Source organism: Notolabrus celidotus, chromosome 16 (assembly GCF_009762535.1).
Source record: "Notolabrus celidotus isolate fNotCel1 chromosome 16, fNotCel1.pri, whole genome shotgun sequence".
In the NCBI taxonomy this organism is placed as follows: Eukaryota; Metazoa; Chordata; class Actinopteri; order Labriformes; family Labridae; genus Notolabrus; species Notolabrus celidotus.
Window position 1 is genome coordinate 14455969 of NC_048287.1, and position 14681 is coordinate 14470649.

General features: G+C 41.0%; 2 protein-coding genes across 2 annotated transcripts; one reads left to right on the top strand and one right to left on the bottom strand.

The window, feature by feature from the left end:
• On the top strand, positions 1–10053 carry pdk4 (pyruvate dehydrogenase kinase, isozyme 4). The gene is made up of 11 exons (XM_034705184.1): positions 1–396; positions 843–984; positions 2588–2659; positions 4616–4800; positions 5114–5203; positions 5483–5560; positions 6238–6314; positions 6401–6499; positions 6581–6694; positions 7081–7194; positions 8446–10053. The coding sequence occupies exons 1-11, from the start codon at positions 279–281 to the stop codon at positions 8581–8583; spliced, it is 1227 nt and encodes a 408-aa protein (XP_034561075.1). The 5' UTR covers positions 1–278; the 3' UTR covers positions 8584–10053.
• An 839-nt stretch (positions 10054–10892) lies between these two features.
• asb4 (ankyrin repeat and SOCS box containing 4) lies at positions 10893–14239 on the bottom strand. Its single transcript, XM_034705195.1, has 6 exons — positions 13931–14239; positions 13175–13474; positions 12859–13101; positions 12486–12733; positions 12295–12408; positions 10893–12035 (listed from the first exon to the last, which is right to left on the bottom strand). The coding sequence occupies exons 1-6, from the start codon at positions 14217–14219 to the stop codon at positions 11847–11849; spliced, it is 1383 nt and encodes a 460-aa protein (XP_034561086.1). The 5' UTR covers positions 14220–14239; the 3' UTR covers positions 10893–11846.
• Between the last annotated feature and the right edge of the window lie 442 nt (positions 14240–14681).

The window sequence follows — 14681 nt, forward strand, 5'->3', positions numbered from 1 at the left end:
TTTCAATGTCAGTCCCTCCTTCTCCCCGCCCAACAACAACAACACGTCTCCCAGTGTTGGAAGTTGCATTTGAAGGACATTCAACAACTTACCAAGATGCGAGGAAACTGCTGAATGAAAACAACTGATCCTGCATCCTGAAAGATGTTCACGTATTTAACCAGTGGTTTCTTGTAGCTACGACGTGGCTTTAGCCTTGCTAGCTTCACAGTCTTCAAGGTGGAGTGTACTGGGGGGAGGAAAGGACAGTCTGTGCCTGTTGTACCCGAGGAGCAAAGATGAAGTTCGCACAGTTTTTGATGAAAAATGTCTCCGTAGCTGGAATACCGAAACAAGTGGAGAGGTTTTCGAAGTTCTCCCCCTCCCCTTTGTCTATGAAGCAATTCCTTGACTTTGGTGAGTGCTTTCTTGCAGCAGTGATGTCTTTCTCTGTTGAACGTTACTTTATTCTGTCCTCGCATGGTAGTTTTGCTATTCACGTTATTGTCTGTGTGTGGTGTCAGCTGTCTTCGTAGTAAACAGGGAGTCCACAGACAACTGCAGCTATCACTGGGAAAAGATATGCATACAGATGTTAGCGGCGTTTCTGCTGCCTCCTAAATGTTTAATTGGGTCTTACAGTGATTGCGACATAACATCTTGTTGTTAGCTTGAAATGATCAATTGTAGAAAAAGCCTGTGACTGCTAACAAATATTCCAGTCATGGTTTTCCAGTGAATGTGCACCAAAGAATTCTCTGTGCATGCCATGTCCTTAAATGATCTTTAGCATACTGCCTCCAAAATGTAATGTTTTTGAAAGGCCCCTGTTGTCCTGTGTCTGACCCCTCATGTGACTGCAGGCTCGGCCAATGCATGTGAGAAGACCTCGTTTGTGTTCCTGCGGCAGGAGCTTCCTGTCAGACTTGCCAACATCATGAAGGAAATTGATTACCTCCCCGACAAGCTCCTCAGCACTCCATCCCTAAAGCTGCTCACCAGCTGGTAAAATCTGCATACTACAGTACCTTTGCTCTCTGTGTGATACAAAAACATTGTTACCAGACTAGACAAATTGAATCCTAATCTAGTCTCACTGCACATCTGGTTTCTAGACTCCCTTGCATAAGATTCCTCCTGTCATTCTTTTTGTGATTTCAGGGTACTGTTGAATAGGGACCTGCTCTCCTTTGTACCATGTGTAGTCATGAAACAGTAGCATCAAGATCCTTCTGTCCCTCAAAGCATACTTTCCTTGTATTCCAGCCTTTATGTTTATGTAGCTCAATATACAGCAAATTGTAACTTAAATGGCTATGAAAGTAAAAAGTACAGATTGTGATATGATGATGGCATTCCTCTCAAAGCTCTCAGAGGTTATATGAGGTTTCGTCCCTGTCCGCTCCGTTTGAGTATGCATCAAAGCCCCTCCTGCTTCGCTCAGCTGTTCTCTGTGCAGTCACGGCTGAATGCCAGTGATCTGGGACTACGCTTCACAGCATGATCTTTGTTTGAATTAGAAATAATGAGGAACCTTGCCATCCTTGTTTTCATGTCAATAAGTTATACTTATGTAGCAAGCCCTAATAGATCATATACATGCTTCAGTTTCATGTCGTACCATAAAGATGCAGCGTGTTTGTAGTCATAACCCTCAGACAGGTTGATTTATACCAGTATGTGCTCACATGCATGCTGTGTAGGGTGCAAAGACTTAAAGGGTGTGGTTTGGGAAAAAGACTAAAAGAAATGATAATCACCTCTGTTGAATCTTTCAAACTGCGTTATAGAATAGCTTTAATTATCTTTACTTGTCATGGTTAGATGACAGAACACTCCCTGGATGAACATAATCATGTCTTTTACCTCCATTCAGTACCATACAGCAAAGAATAAGAGCCAAGAGCCACAGATTAGTTGTAGGGGAGCATTAGCCTAGCTTGCTGATCATGTTAGGTACAAGTCATGTTAACATAAAGGTCATTACCCCACCCCCAACTCTTTCCACAAGAGCCACTGTAATATCTATATTTGGCAATGCACCTCTTCTACTGTGACTTTCTCTTCCCACTACTGCTTCTCTTTTGGACGTCAGCAAAAAAAAAAGAAAAAGAACATCGTCTACCAGTTTTCAGTGTTGTTGAAAAGCAGAGTCACCTTTTTAAGATTCCTGGCAAGCTTGTGAGAACAGCAGCTGCAAAATGTTGAATTTTGAGCTGCATACATGTTTGCATGACGAAACGCTATTTCAAGTTCGAGAGCAGAAGGTCAGTCGAGGGACAAAAGGAGCAAGCCGCAGGAATCAAAGGCACAAAAACTGCTGTCACCTTTCACCCAGTTTCTCTGCAGCAGCACAGGGCGAGGGATTGTGATTCAGTACTCTCACCACTCAAGAACACACATCCAACGGACTACAGATAGAGTCTGTGATCAAAACAGTGAATTGTAGTCATGTGGAACTCCTTTATGCCTTATTACACAGTTATTAAACACATATGCCTTTAACATAGTGAATGTTTCTTTGAATCATACTGCAGTGTTTGTTTTGTAAAGTCACATAAGTTGAGATGTGTTCTAAATAACCTGCTCTCTCTATTGTGTCCAACAGGTATTCACAGAGTTTGTTGGAGCTGGTAGATTTTTTAGAAAACGATCCAGATGATAGAGATGTCCTGACAAAGTAAGTCACTTACACACATTTTCAAATACAATGTAAAGCCTGTGTTTACCCTGAGTAGAAGACTTGAAGACTGTCTATGTTTACATCTGTTACCATTCCAGTTAGATAAGTTCTTTGTTACTGCCAACTCTAATCCACTAATTCTGTATTTATTAACTGCTTGTTGTCAACCTGGAACTGCACAGCTAAGCGCCAAAGTTTGATGTGACTCACAACAAACCCCTTACAACCTCATCCTGTTTGAAAACACATCTTTTTGGTTCACCTACCTTTTTGTTCAGCTCCTGAATACCACTGTCAGACTTTAAGGAAAAAGAGCAATTACAGTGTTGCTCCAAAGGCTTCATTCACTTAAAGCTTCTACAGTTTAGCTAAATCTAGCATGTTGCAGCTTGCTGCTGTTTAGCAATGGCAGATCAGTAAATCCATTAATTCTGGGGATCTAATTTTTCCATATGTACAACTTGACTGTACAGTTTTATCATGTACCATTTATAAGAACTCTGTTTGCTTAATTAAAGGTCACGTAAGGAGTTTTTTGCTGGTGCCACATTAGGAGCTACAAGACTATCAGTATAAAGATGGATTGTTTCTTTATAGTTATGTTTAATGTCTGAAACTGCTGCTGTGAGGTAGGTGTCACAACAGTAGATTTACAGCACACTGCAGAAACCGCCTCTTTGACATTTGACTGTGAAAGACAGCTGTACAGCAGTGAGAGAGTTTATGTTAAAGACACTACTTACACATAAACAGGACAAAATCAGAGGGATAAGAGGTGCTGTATCTACAGGAGACACTAAAACCAGGTTTTGAACCTCTTGTTAGGAGTTTTTCACAGATTGTGAAACAGACTTAAATCAATTTAGTTTATCAGTATGACCTATTAAAGCAAATGAGTTCACCTGTGACAAGATTGAGTATTTATTCATAGTTTTTATAGTTTCATTCCTTTAACGGCTGCCTCAGGGTTGACGGCATGCTCTCAAAACAGCCTTTGTTTACATTTTTCATTGAAAAGATTCAGAGTTTGTGATATGTTTGAGGTAGGAGGAGTTTATGTTGTGAGACTACACAGGGGATGTTCTGAAGGAACTTATTTCCAAGTTGTTTAAACAGAAATTTAAAGTCAAACCTACCTAACCAGTCTAAAGGTAAGAAATCACTCAGAAAACAGCCAAAATTTTGCACAAATTATTTAACACAACTAAACATGGTTCACAGAGTTTGTGTCAAATGGGTTTCCTGAGTGTGACTACCATTAGCAGGGCTAGCACCACCAGCCTTTGGTCCTACTCATGGGTTAACGTCAATATGCTTGTGCTCGGTACACATTGATCCTGTTTAGTGGATTTATGACACAGAAACAGGCAACATACAACTTGATCTCCCCTTTATATATCATCATACTGCCAAACTAGGCACACCAAGAGATGCTATCTGTCATCTTTGCTGGGTTACATCCGGATAGTAGAGAATTGTAGCACTGTAGCGGGTGGCTGTGCTACAGCTTAGACAACAATGTATGACCAGCATTTTAGGCTGCAAGTAATAAATGTATTAAGAATATGATATGATTTGATTATTTGACGTCCGTTATGTCCACAGGGGGCGGCAAAATCCAGACTGAAAAGTTTCTCACAGTGGCTTTAAATTGACAGTAGTGCTACAACCATATGGGTTCACCTGTTTAGCCAAGTACGCAGTAAGAAAGTAGTGCATTACATTGAGGATTTTAAGTGTAATTAAGCTAAAATGTTTTATATCAATTAGGATGTTTTTATCAGAAGTGGCCCCTGTTTCTTTTTTTGGCCCCACTGTTACACAAAAGCATTGCTGTAAGCTATCATCAGAATCCATGTGTTTTCAATGCAATGCGCATGCAGATGTGTAGATACCCTAATATTTAACAGTGTACTGCATCTCCTCACATTCTCATCTCATTCCCCTCCCTAGCTTCACACAAACTCTGGTGAACGTCCGTAACCGACACAACAACGTGGTGCCCACAATGGCTCAGGGCGTGGTGGAGTACAAGGACGCGTTCGGTGTGGACCCCGTCACCAACCAGAACGTCCAGTACTTCCTGGATCGCTTCTACATGAGCCGCATCTCCACTCGCATGCTCATGAACCAGCACAGTCAGTATAGCACTCTGTGATTGACTGTGAGTTAATCAACACAGTTCCTCACACACAAAGTTTGTGTCATCAGATTGAACTCAGAGTGCTGATCATGCACATTTTGTACTGTTTATTGTTGAATTATATCTTCAGTGCCACGTTAGCAGCAGTGAGTGTTCAACTATCTGTTGCAACTTTATCTTACAGCAGCAAACTCACTGAACTTGATATCTACTTTATATGTGATTGAATATTAACAGATGTAAGGCCTCTATGGACAGTGATATGGTAGATATATGTTTGATTCACACGCCTTTGTTGTGTCCTGTAGCACTAATCTTTGACGGCAGTGTGAACCCAGCCCACCCAAAACACATCGGCAGCATTGACCCCAGCTGTGACGTTGTGGAGGTTGTAAAAGGTAATGAGTGATTTGATGACCTGAATGTGTTTGAGTGACTGTCTGATCTTTTATAATCAGACTTTTTCAGAGTCAGCACACAGAATGGGAAGTAAAGGTTTCATCCTGGCTGTGACAGACCTTCCTTTTGAATGTTGTGTAAATAGGCTCACTAAAAGTCAGAGAACATACTGGTGCTGGTGTTGTTCTGTATTTAGTGTGGTTAATATTCTTTGTGGCTAATATTTCTCACGCAAAAGAATCACATCAGATGATCTCTCTTTTTGTTGCACTGTCAAGATGCCTATGAGACTTCCAAAATGCTGTGTGAGCAGTATTACCTGACCTCTCCTGATATGGAAATCACAGAAATCAACGGTAAGTAGTGAAAAACAACCAAAATGTTTTGATTTGAAGAACAATTTCACCTGTTCTTTTCAATCAATCAATCAATCTTTATTTGTATAGCGCCAAATCACAACAAATGTTATCTCAAGACGCTTTTACAAACATAGCAGGTCTAGACCACTCTATGTCAAATTATTGACAAAGACCCAGCATTAAGACAGGATAAGATCCCATCCCATAGTATGGACAGGACTGTCTTATTTCATCTTAATCCATCATAAGCATTGCACTTCGCTGTATTTAGCTAGTTACAGCAGCAAGGAAAAACTTCCCTTCAACAGGCAGAAACCTCGAGCAGAACCAGACTCATGTTTACGGTGGTTGGGAAGTGCAATGCAAATTTAGTAAGGATGAAACACTTGTTGGAGACAAATTAACATTTTATAAAACAAAATTTTATTTTGAAAATGTATATAAATTTTATGTCCTATAAAATAAAGGCTAAAACCCCCCAAAAATACTCTTACTGCAGTGAGAACATGCATGTTCTCAGCAGTCTCTCAAGACATGCTCTAATCTTTTACCATTTGATAAAAAAATTGTATTCTTCCAACATGCATAGTTAAAAATAAAATATTCTAAACTGTCTAGCTTCATAGATCTACAATTCAGTCATGGTTTCATGCTCATTGTTTCTTTTTTCACAGCTAAAAACCCCAACCAGCCACTTCATATTGTGTATGTGCCATCCCACCTCTACCACATGCTGTTTGAGCTATTCAAGGTACAGTAACAAGCAAACCTGAGCACTTTATGTATGCTTCTGTCACCACATGTCTGCTCACTTGGTTTGTAAACATTCTCTGTCAGAACGCCATGAGAGCCACCGTAGAAACCCACGAGACGAGCCCAACGCTGCCCCCGATCAAAGTGCGAGTCTCACTGGGCAGTGAGGACCTCACTATCAAGGTATAAGGCTTGAACTTGAGCCTGTTTACAGAGCAATGAGAGGACTACTGTAAATCTAACATATCTGTCTTTTATTGTTAGATGTCTGACAGAGGGGGTGGAGTCCCTATGAGGAAGATTGAGCGTCTTTTCAGTTACATGTACTCTACAGCTCCCAGTCCAGTCCATGAAGATAACTCGAGAAATGCACCACTGGTGAGACTAAACCTGTTGCACTTCAACCCTACAAGTCTTTGACTGTGGCCGGTCCAAAGTATACTTGCTTTTGGATTTCAAACATTAGCAGCTGGTCAGTAATATGTTGCTGTGCTGTTTCAAAAATACGATTTAACATGAACTAAATTAAAATCTTCTCGTGTTAAACGGAGACTCACTGTGCAGAGCATGGTTGCAAATTATCTTATTACAGAGAGGAATGCAGCCAGTGACATTTCATTGGGTTAAACTGTAACCTCATGAGAAACTGAAGTGTTGATGTGTACCTTCCTCTTCATGTTGACAGTGTGCAGCTAATATGCTACAACACTCATAGTGTGACCCTGATATTTGTCTTCCCTCACTTTCCTCTCTTTTTTCTTCAGGCTGGTTTTGGTTATGGTCTCCCAATCTCTCGCCTCTATGCCAAGTACTTCCAGGGAGACCTGCAGCTCTACTCCATGGAGGGTTACGGCACCTCAGCTGTTATATACTTAAAGGTAAGAACAGCAGTTCATCTACAACCTGACTTTGTGAAAATTAATGATTTAACTGTACATTCCACTCAGCACAGTAAGATTCAGAATGCTGACTTATGGTACAATGTAATTCAAATTTTTCAAGGGTATGAGTTACCCAGTTTATGTTTCAGTTTTTTCTGATATAACTGTTATTGGTGAAACTTTTATTTTGTCTTTGTTGCTTCCTTTTTGCTTCTTTTTTAATTTGAATTACAAACGTGCTTTTGTTCTGAAATTATGCCAAAGGTACTTTTACAGTTTAATTCTGTAATTTTTGCAGTTAAATTACAGGGATTAAATGAAAACAGCAATAAGAGTTATCAGCTGTAAAAACAAATCCACATACCAACATCCCCCAAAGAGGCATGAGCTTTTACGTTGTCATAACATTGTCTTCAGTTTGTCAAAATATGCTACAAAAGTTGGCAAAAATTATTTGCTGGGTTGGCAAGCACTGACATGCATCCTCAACCTCAAAATCTTCACCTGCTGCTGCCTTGTCTATACCAGGGGTTCCCAAAGTGTGGGTCGAGACCCACTGGGGGGTCGCGAGACACAAATGGGGGGTCATGAGATGTCTTCTAGAATGATTTTTTAAAGTTATCTAAAAAATAGTACATTTTACCCATTATAGCAAAAAATATCAACACAAATAGTAGCTCACTGACATCTCAGTCTTCCTGTGTGCTGATTGGTTCAGTGTAGCATGCAGGAATACATAGAAACACAACTTAAGAAGCAAAGCATACATCAGCACATTAAGCAGAATTAAACAGGTCATTGAAAAACATGCAGAAAGCATGTAGGTATAAGTACACATGTATACAACAGGACAAAATTTAGCTCTTTCTGGTACCAGCTGTGCACCATGTGCAGTTTGCAATCCTGCTAAGTACTGGAACAGTGGTTGAGCTTAGCCTGTGGTTGCATCGATAGTTGTGAGGGTTGCAGCTGAAACAGCAGTCATGATGTTGCATGTCTGTGACAAAGCTTTAGGTAGATCAATGTGCCCTATTTGGCTAAAGCACCAGATTCCAAATAATTATTAAAAGTTTGTCCTTGTATCATCGACTACAGATTCCGATGAACTTAGTTGTGGCAGACTTTGCTTGTCTCTCCTCCAGCACTGGTCAGGTTTTAAATCAAGCACAGAACTCTGCATGAAAGCCCACAGAGAAACAACCTGGAACTGACTCCAGACTAATAAGTTCTCTTCTGTCTGCATCAAAGGCTTTGTCGTCAGAGTCAGTGGAGAGACTTCCTGTTTTCAACAAGTCAGCATTAAGGCATTACCAGACGACCATTGAGGCAGATGACTGGTGCATGCCAAGCAAGGATCCAAAGAAGCTGGGCAAGTATGAGAGGTGATGTCAGGCTCGGAGAGAATGTCAATGAATAAAAGAACAAAAGGGTTGAGAAGATGAAGAAGAAGATGGTCCATGCTGGAACACTGTGAGAAGAGAAGGGCACTTAATGTTTTCAGCTTGATGCTGGACCTGGACTTGTGTTCCACAGATTCCTGTATTAAAATAAGACTGATCTGAACCATTACTGCCAGCCTTCAGGCCATTTAACCCAGCAAACACTCACCTGTTTAATATTTTTTTACTGAGTGGCAATTTCAAGGTGCTAATGCTTATGAAACGAGTATTGAGCTCTCTTTGCCTCACACATTACACTCACTCTGAAGCTGTTCAATCATCATATCAGTGTTTCACTGTGAATGTAGCTCAGTATCTAGCTGTTTTAGCTGTCATTTCTGTTGTTTTCTTTTAAAGGTTTTATTTTACAATCTTAAGACTGGTTTTTATTCTTTAGTTAATTATAATACTGGGTTAGGTTTTGTTTTTGCATTTGGGCTTAACAAACAGGGCAGCTAAAACCAGCCCACTGCGCTCATGTCTGCGTTTCAGACCACTGCTTCTGCGTCATACACATGACTTCTGCACTTTCATGAAGTTCCCACAAAACAAATGAGAAAATTAGCAAATGAGGGAAGAATCTGAGCGGGTTTTTCAGCGTATATACATATATAAATATTTTTACTTTGATGACATCAGCGTCCGATCAAGTCTGTTTTAAGTCTTCAAACCTCTTTGGTATGAAAGGTAAACAAAATATGATCCTCTGCATATCACTACATCACTACATTTAACATACTGTGTGCCTTAACTTTCAACACACATTGACTGAAATCATTTTGAGAACTTGATTATTTTGACGTGTGTTGAGACATGCTCTGGAGTTCTTCAGATCAAAAAACGATGTGCCTCTGGAAGAAGTTGAACATAGTTTTGCGATAAATTTGAAGCAGATATGTTGATGATTGTATTTTAATTGTAACAACTCCTAAACTGACCTCAAGTACACAACAATATTCCTCTGTTAAACCTTGTGGGAAGTTAATTACAGCAAGAACATTAAAACACTCTTCATAAATGTTTTCCAAGAAAGTTTTAAGTGTATATTTATGCATGTTTGGTATATTTTAAGTTGGTAAAGGTGTGAAATTATACAGTTATAAAAGTAATGGTGTGAAATGTCATGCTGGGAAAAAAGGAACACCAGAGCCCGACAAAGCCATATGCACTCTTATTGATCAATATTGACTTCGATGTGTATCTAAATATTTGATTTGTTCTATGTTTGCCTTCAGAACTTGTATTCAAAAAAGAACTCCCTCATTTTACATTTTACACACTTTGTGAACTGTCTCTAACATGTTGGCATTTTAAATGTATAAACTCCACTCATATTTGTCCAGTGTTACTGTAATAAAGTTGTGGTTTACCACTGAAAAGACAAGAGAATGTAGAAAATAAACATTTCAAGACACTCCCTGACAGCCCTCATCTGTATCGCAGTATTCTAGGAATTTTGTTAGGACAGCATAGATTTGTAATAACATTTTAAACTCTGCTGTGTTGAGTCCACACTGTGACCATGCTTCACCCGTCTCTCTCCACAGGTTGTTTTAGGAAACTTTGCTCTGTTGTCTGTCCCCGGTGCCGACACAGTACAGTGGCTCTACATGGCCAGCTGCCAGAACAGGCCTGTCTGCTCTTGTTTTCATGAGCACGTCCACATGTCCCCCACTTTTCTGGTTTCCCTACTTTTCTAAATCCACTCTCAGTTAATTGACCTCAACATGTCAGCAGTACCACATCATAAAAAACTTGTTCTTAAAGGTAAGAGAGTAAAAAGTTCAAAATAACAGCTGATCGGAGCAGTGGAAGGAGCCAGGTATTTTGTCCTCATAAAAATCACATGCAACACCATCCCTAAATACTTTACCAGCCTTTTGCACCAGCAGCCTGCTGTGATCGCGCCAAGCAACCCAGATAAGAGTGAAAGGCCTTAAAAGTCAGCTTTTAAACTAGTGTGAAAAAACTGTGAAATCTGGTGTGAAAGAGATGCCTTGTGTTGAAGTGCCTCCTTGCGCTGTATAATCTAGTATATCTGGTCAGCAAAATGATGGCCCTTTCACATGGCTGCATGTTCAGTTCACTGGAAAAACAAGCACTTTTTGTGGAGGGCTGTGTCAAGTGTTTGTTCTGCTCATACAGGGTGATAATGAGAGAGCATTAAATGGGTTGCCGGGTAGTTTTGAATCCTTTTATAAATGAGCACTATGACAGAGAGACAAGAAGGCCTGAAATAAGGACAGAGAAGCCTAATTATATTTGCTCACAGTTATCTATTATTAGTACTTGTGGCTATGTTAAAGCTCCTGTGAGGAACCTCTGGTTTGAGACGGTTTTGGCGGCCCCTGTGGACAAAGCAGTCTTTGCTGATTTTTTTCTTGTACATGTGTTTTTAGTGTTTCTTGAGAAAGAAATCTCCTTGCTCACTTTCATCAATCAAATGTATAACTTATTGAGAATCTTTGTGGCGGAACAGGCTGCAGTGCGCCTTTGATCACTTAGTCTGACACCTGTCATTGGTTTCAGCCAGTGAAAATGTTCCTTGTAGCTCATAAAGAAACATCAATATCAATGTTATTATGTTTCATAACCAACCAAAAACACCTTGCAGGAGCTGTGAATACTTGATTCTGATTGGTCGAACCCCCGTATCAATAGTAATTCCCACCTGTCATATCAAATCAACGCTCATAAAGAATTCCAGCACATTTCCCCTCTGCCTGTTAACACTGTGGCAAAAACGTAAGTGTAAATCCCAGGCATGTCTTGACATTTGGGAAGTTACCCAGCACAGATGTGAGAGCAGCCTGAGGAGCGTCCAATGGAGGTGCTTCCAGGTGAAGTAGCTTGCCCAGTCAGGATTCTAATTGGCATAACTACCTGTTCATTATACATTACCCTTTACTTAAAATAGACTAGAAGAACTCTGCAGGAAGCATTATGAATAAAATAATCATGTCCTTCACGATTAAGGTTCCGCTCCTACGAAGACATCTTGCATGTTAAACATTAAAATGTATTTCTTATCTCCTGAAAACAAACAAACACAAAATGCGATGGAAATTATATGCATAGGAAAGCAATTAAGAGTTCATTATCTAGCAGCATTTTTTTTCTTGTCCTCAGCAGGTATTGAATGTTCTGACAGGCTACAAATAGGAGTATCCATCCAACAAAGAAGCTGTATTTTGTTGTTGTTAACCATTATCAGTACAGTGTGCCTTCAGGCTCCAGTAACAAATATTTCTTCATGGGAGACGGCAGAGGCAGCTGCGCTACACCACTGTGGCACGTCACTGCCAGGCTGGCTCTGATGACACACCTCGTGAGATGGAGCAGGCTGCGAGGAGTGTTGGTGCAAACGGCATACATAGATTCGTAGAAACCTTGATGTCTCTGAGGAAGAAAAAATAAAGCATTGCAATAGAAGTTTCAGTTTAAGACCAGTTTTAAAAACATTTCTTATGCACCATATTTTTATTAACTGGGTAGTGTGACTGTCATACATTTTCTTAGTTTGCAGCATTAGAAAGTCTGACTTCTAAAATCACACTGGATTTCATTTTGTTGTAAATTATCAACATGTTTATTAAATAAAGTCACTCTTTTGTACTTGATTCTCATCATATCTATGTACCACAGTTTATTTTCATACCTTGTAGCAATCATCAGGAATGGCCGCTCTCCACTTCGTTGTTGGCTTTAAGTGCTCATAAGAGTTTACCATGATTTCTACAGCTCTGGGGGAGTCGTAGCAGGACTGCAGCACCTGCACAAAAAAACAAACAGAGTCATTATAAAACACATGCATCTTACACGCCAGTCCACCAGTCTGTGTGTGTGTACCTTGTGGAACTGGGGCGGGTAGATTCGAGCTGCGTTGTGGTTGAGCAGCAGCTGGTAGCAGAGCTCAGGTATGGCCATAGGCCTGACATCAGTCACTTTGAGCAGATACTGGATGGGGGCACATCCATTGATGTCCATGGCTCGTGAGTTTGCTCCAGCCTCCAGCAGCATCTGCATCAGGATGTGATCGCAGTTCCATGCTGCCTTGTGAAGAGCTGTTTTATTGTCCTCTTCTTGGAGGTTTGGATCTGTAACAAAAAAAGGAAAAACAAGGTAAATACTGAAGAGGAAACTACTCAAAGCCTCCAAGGTTCAGAACAATGATCAGGAAAAGAAGTAAAGGTCTTGCACTGTTACTAGTCCAAACACTCACCAGCCTGGTGATCCAGCAGGAGGCGACAGACCAAATGGTGGTCTTCACTGAAGATCTGCTCTTTGGTGTCAAAAGCCCAGAAGGCAGCCGTCATCAGAGGAGTCTCTTGCAGGGAGTTAAGAGCGTCCACAGATGCCCTGTGGCTTAAGTAGAGAGCCACCAGCTCGGGGACGCCAAACTTGGCTGCTGTGTGTAAAGGAGTCTCCATCTCATTGCTGTGGCTCTGCATGTTGATGTTTGCACCTTCATGAGGAATTATAACATCATAATGTTGTCTGTATTTGCACTTTCATCTGCACTGTACTTCTTTCCTGACCTTTGAGAATGAGCTGCTTGGCACAGTCCATTGACTCCCGGCTGGTGCAGTGGTGCAGTGGTGTGTGTCCGCTGAGAGACAGGCTGTTGACCTTTGACTTGCGAGCCAAAAGCAGTGCAACAAAGTCGCTGTTGGCGATCTCGCAGGCCACATGCAATGGCGTCTTTCCGTTGGGCATGCGGTTGACAGCTGCACCTTCCTCAAGAAGCGCCAGAGCAGTTTCCAGAGCGTTGTACATCACACACACATGAATCCCCATCGCCCAGGACTTCTCTAGTTTATAGCCTGGAAGCCAATAACCTGGAGAGAAGAAGAGGACGCTGTAGTTTTCTGTTTTTAAATCAGGACCCCAGTGACTGATGGGGTTATTCTGAAATCCAAGCTAACAATGATTCTTGCTCAAGGATATTAGCTGTGACTTTATATTTGTGTGTTTTTTCTGTAAGTCTGAGTGTGATTGTGTTGTAGGTCACCACATTTTGTACGGTTTGTTGTCAAAGTCAGCTGAAGGATTCCTGGGACTTAGCGCCCCCGAGTGGATAAACCCCAAAGTTGATTACCTAAGTGTCACTCAGGTATTTGAAGACATTTCTGTTATTTAATGCTTGGACATACTCACTCACTCACTCTCTTGTTTTGTTATTTTTGGAGGTGCATGATAACTCAGGGCTTTAATGCTGCATAAACATACAGAAACTTGCCACTCACATATCTGCTCCTAAAGTGCACACCAATGTCCTCCCCTCCACTCTTTACCTTGTTTGTATGAGGCCAGTATCATGCGGGGGTCGTCCACCTCCAGCACTGTGTGAATGTCTAGTTTCTCCTTTTTCAGGATCTGCAGGACCTGCTCAGCGTCGTTGGCTTTCAGGGCCTTCAGGAACTGTAGCTTCAGCTGTTTGGCAGCTTGCTGTCTGGGACTCAACTCCTCCATGACCTCTTTAGGTGAACAGTCACGCTCCTCATATGACATGAATGATCGCCACAAAGTATGGAAGAGGTAAGAAATAAAGCCACAAATTAAAGTAATGAGGGCTTCAACCATACTCACAGTGGAAGGCCTGCATGAGCTCAGCCACCAGATATGAGGGGGGGTTAGAGGAAGGAGGACGGAAATGAGGTAGAGGGAGCAACAAATGGGAGGAGGGAGAAAAAAATAGACCTGAGGTTAAATTAGTCTGGATATATATAGAAAGAAGAGAGGGAAGAGACTGAAGAGCTACAAGGGACTGTGGCTGACCAGACCAGCCAGTCTGTTCAGACAGTGGAGGGTCACATGGTACAAATAACAGGCCATGTTCATGCTCTTCTCTTTTATACTTCTAACTTAGAATGACTAAATTAAACTAACATTTGTGCAGTTTTGATGACTACAAACTATCAAGTTTTACCTTGAGAATAGAGGAATGAAGAATATAAATGTTAACATGCATTAGACTTGCTTGAAAACGACCAAAGGCATGAAGAGAAAGTCATAGATATGTTGAAAAAGACGAAAGACAAGACT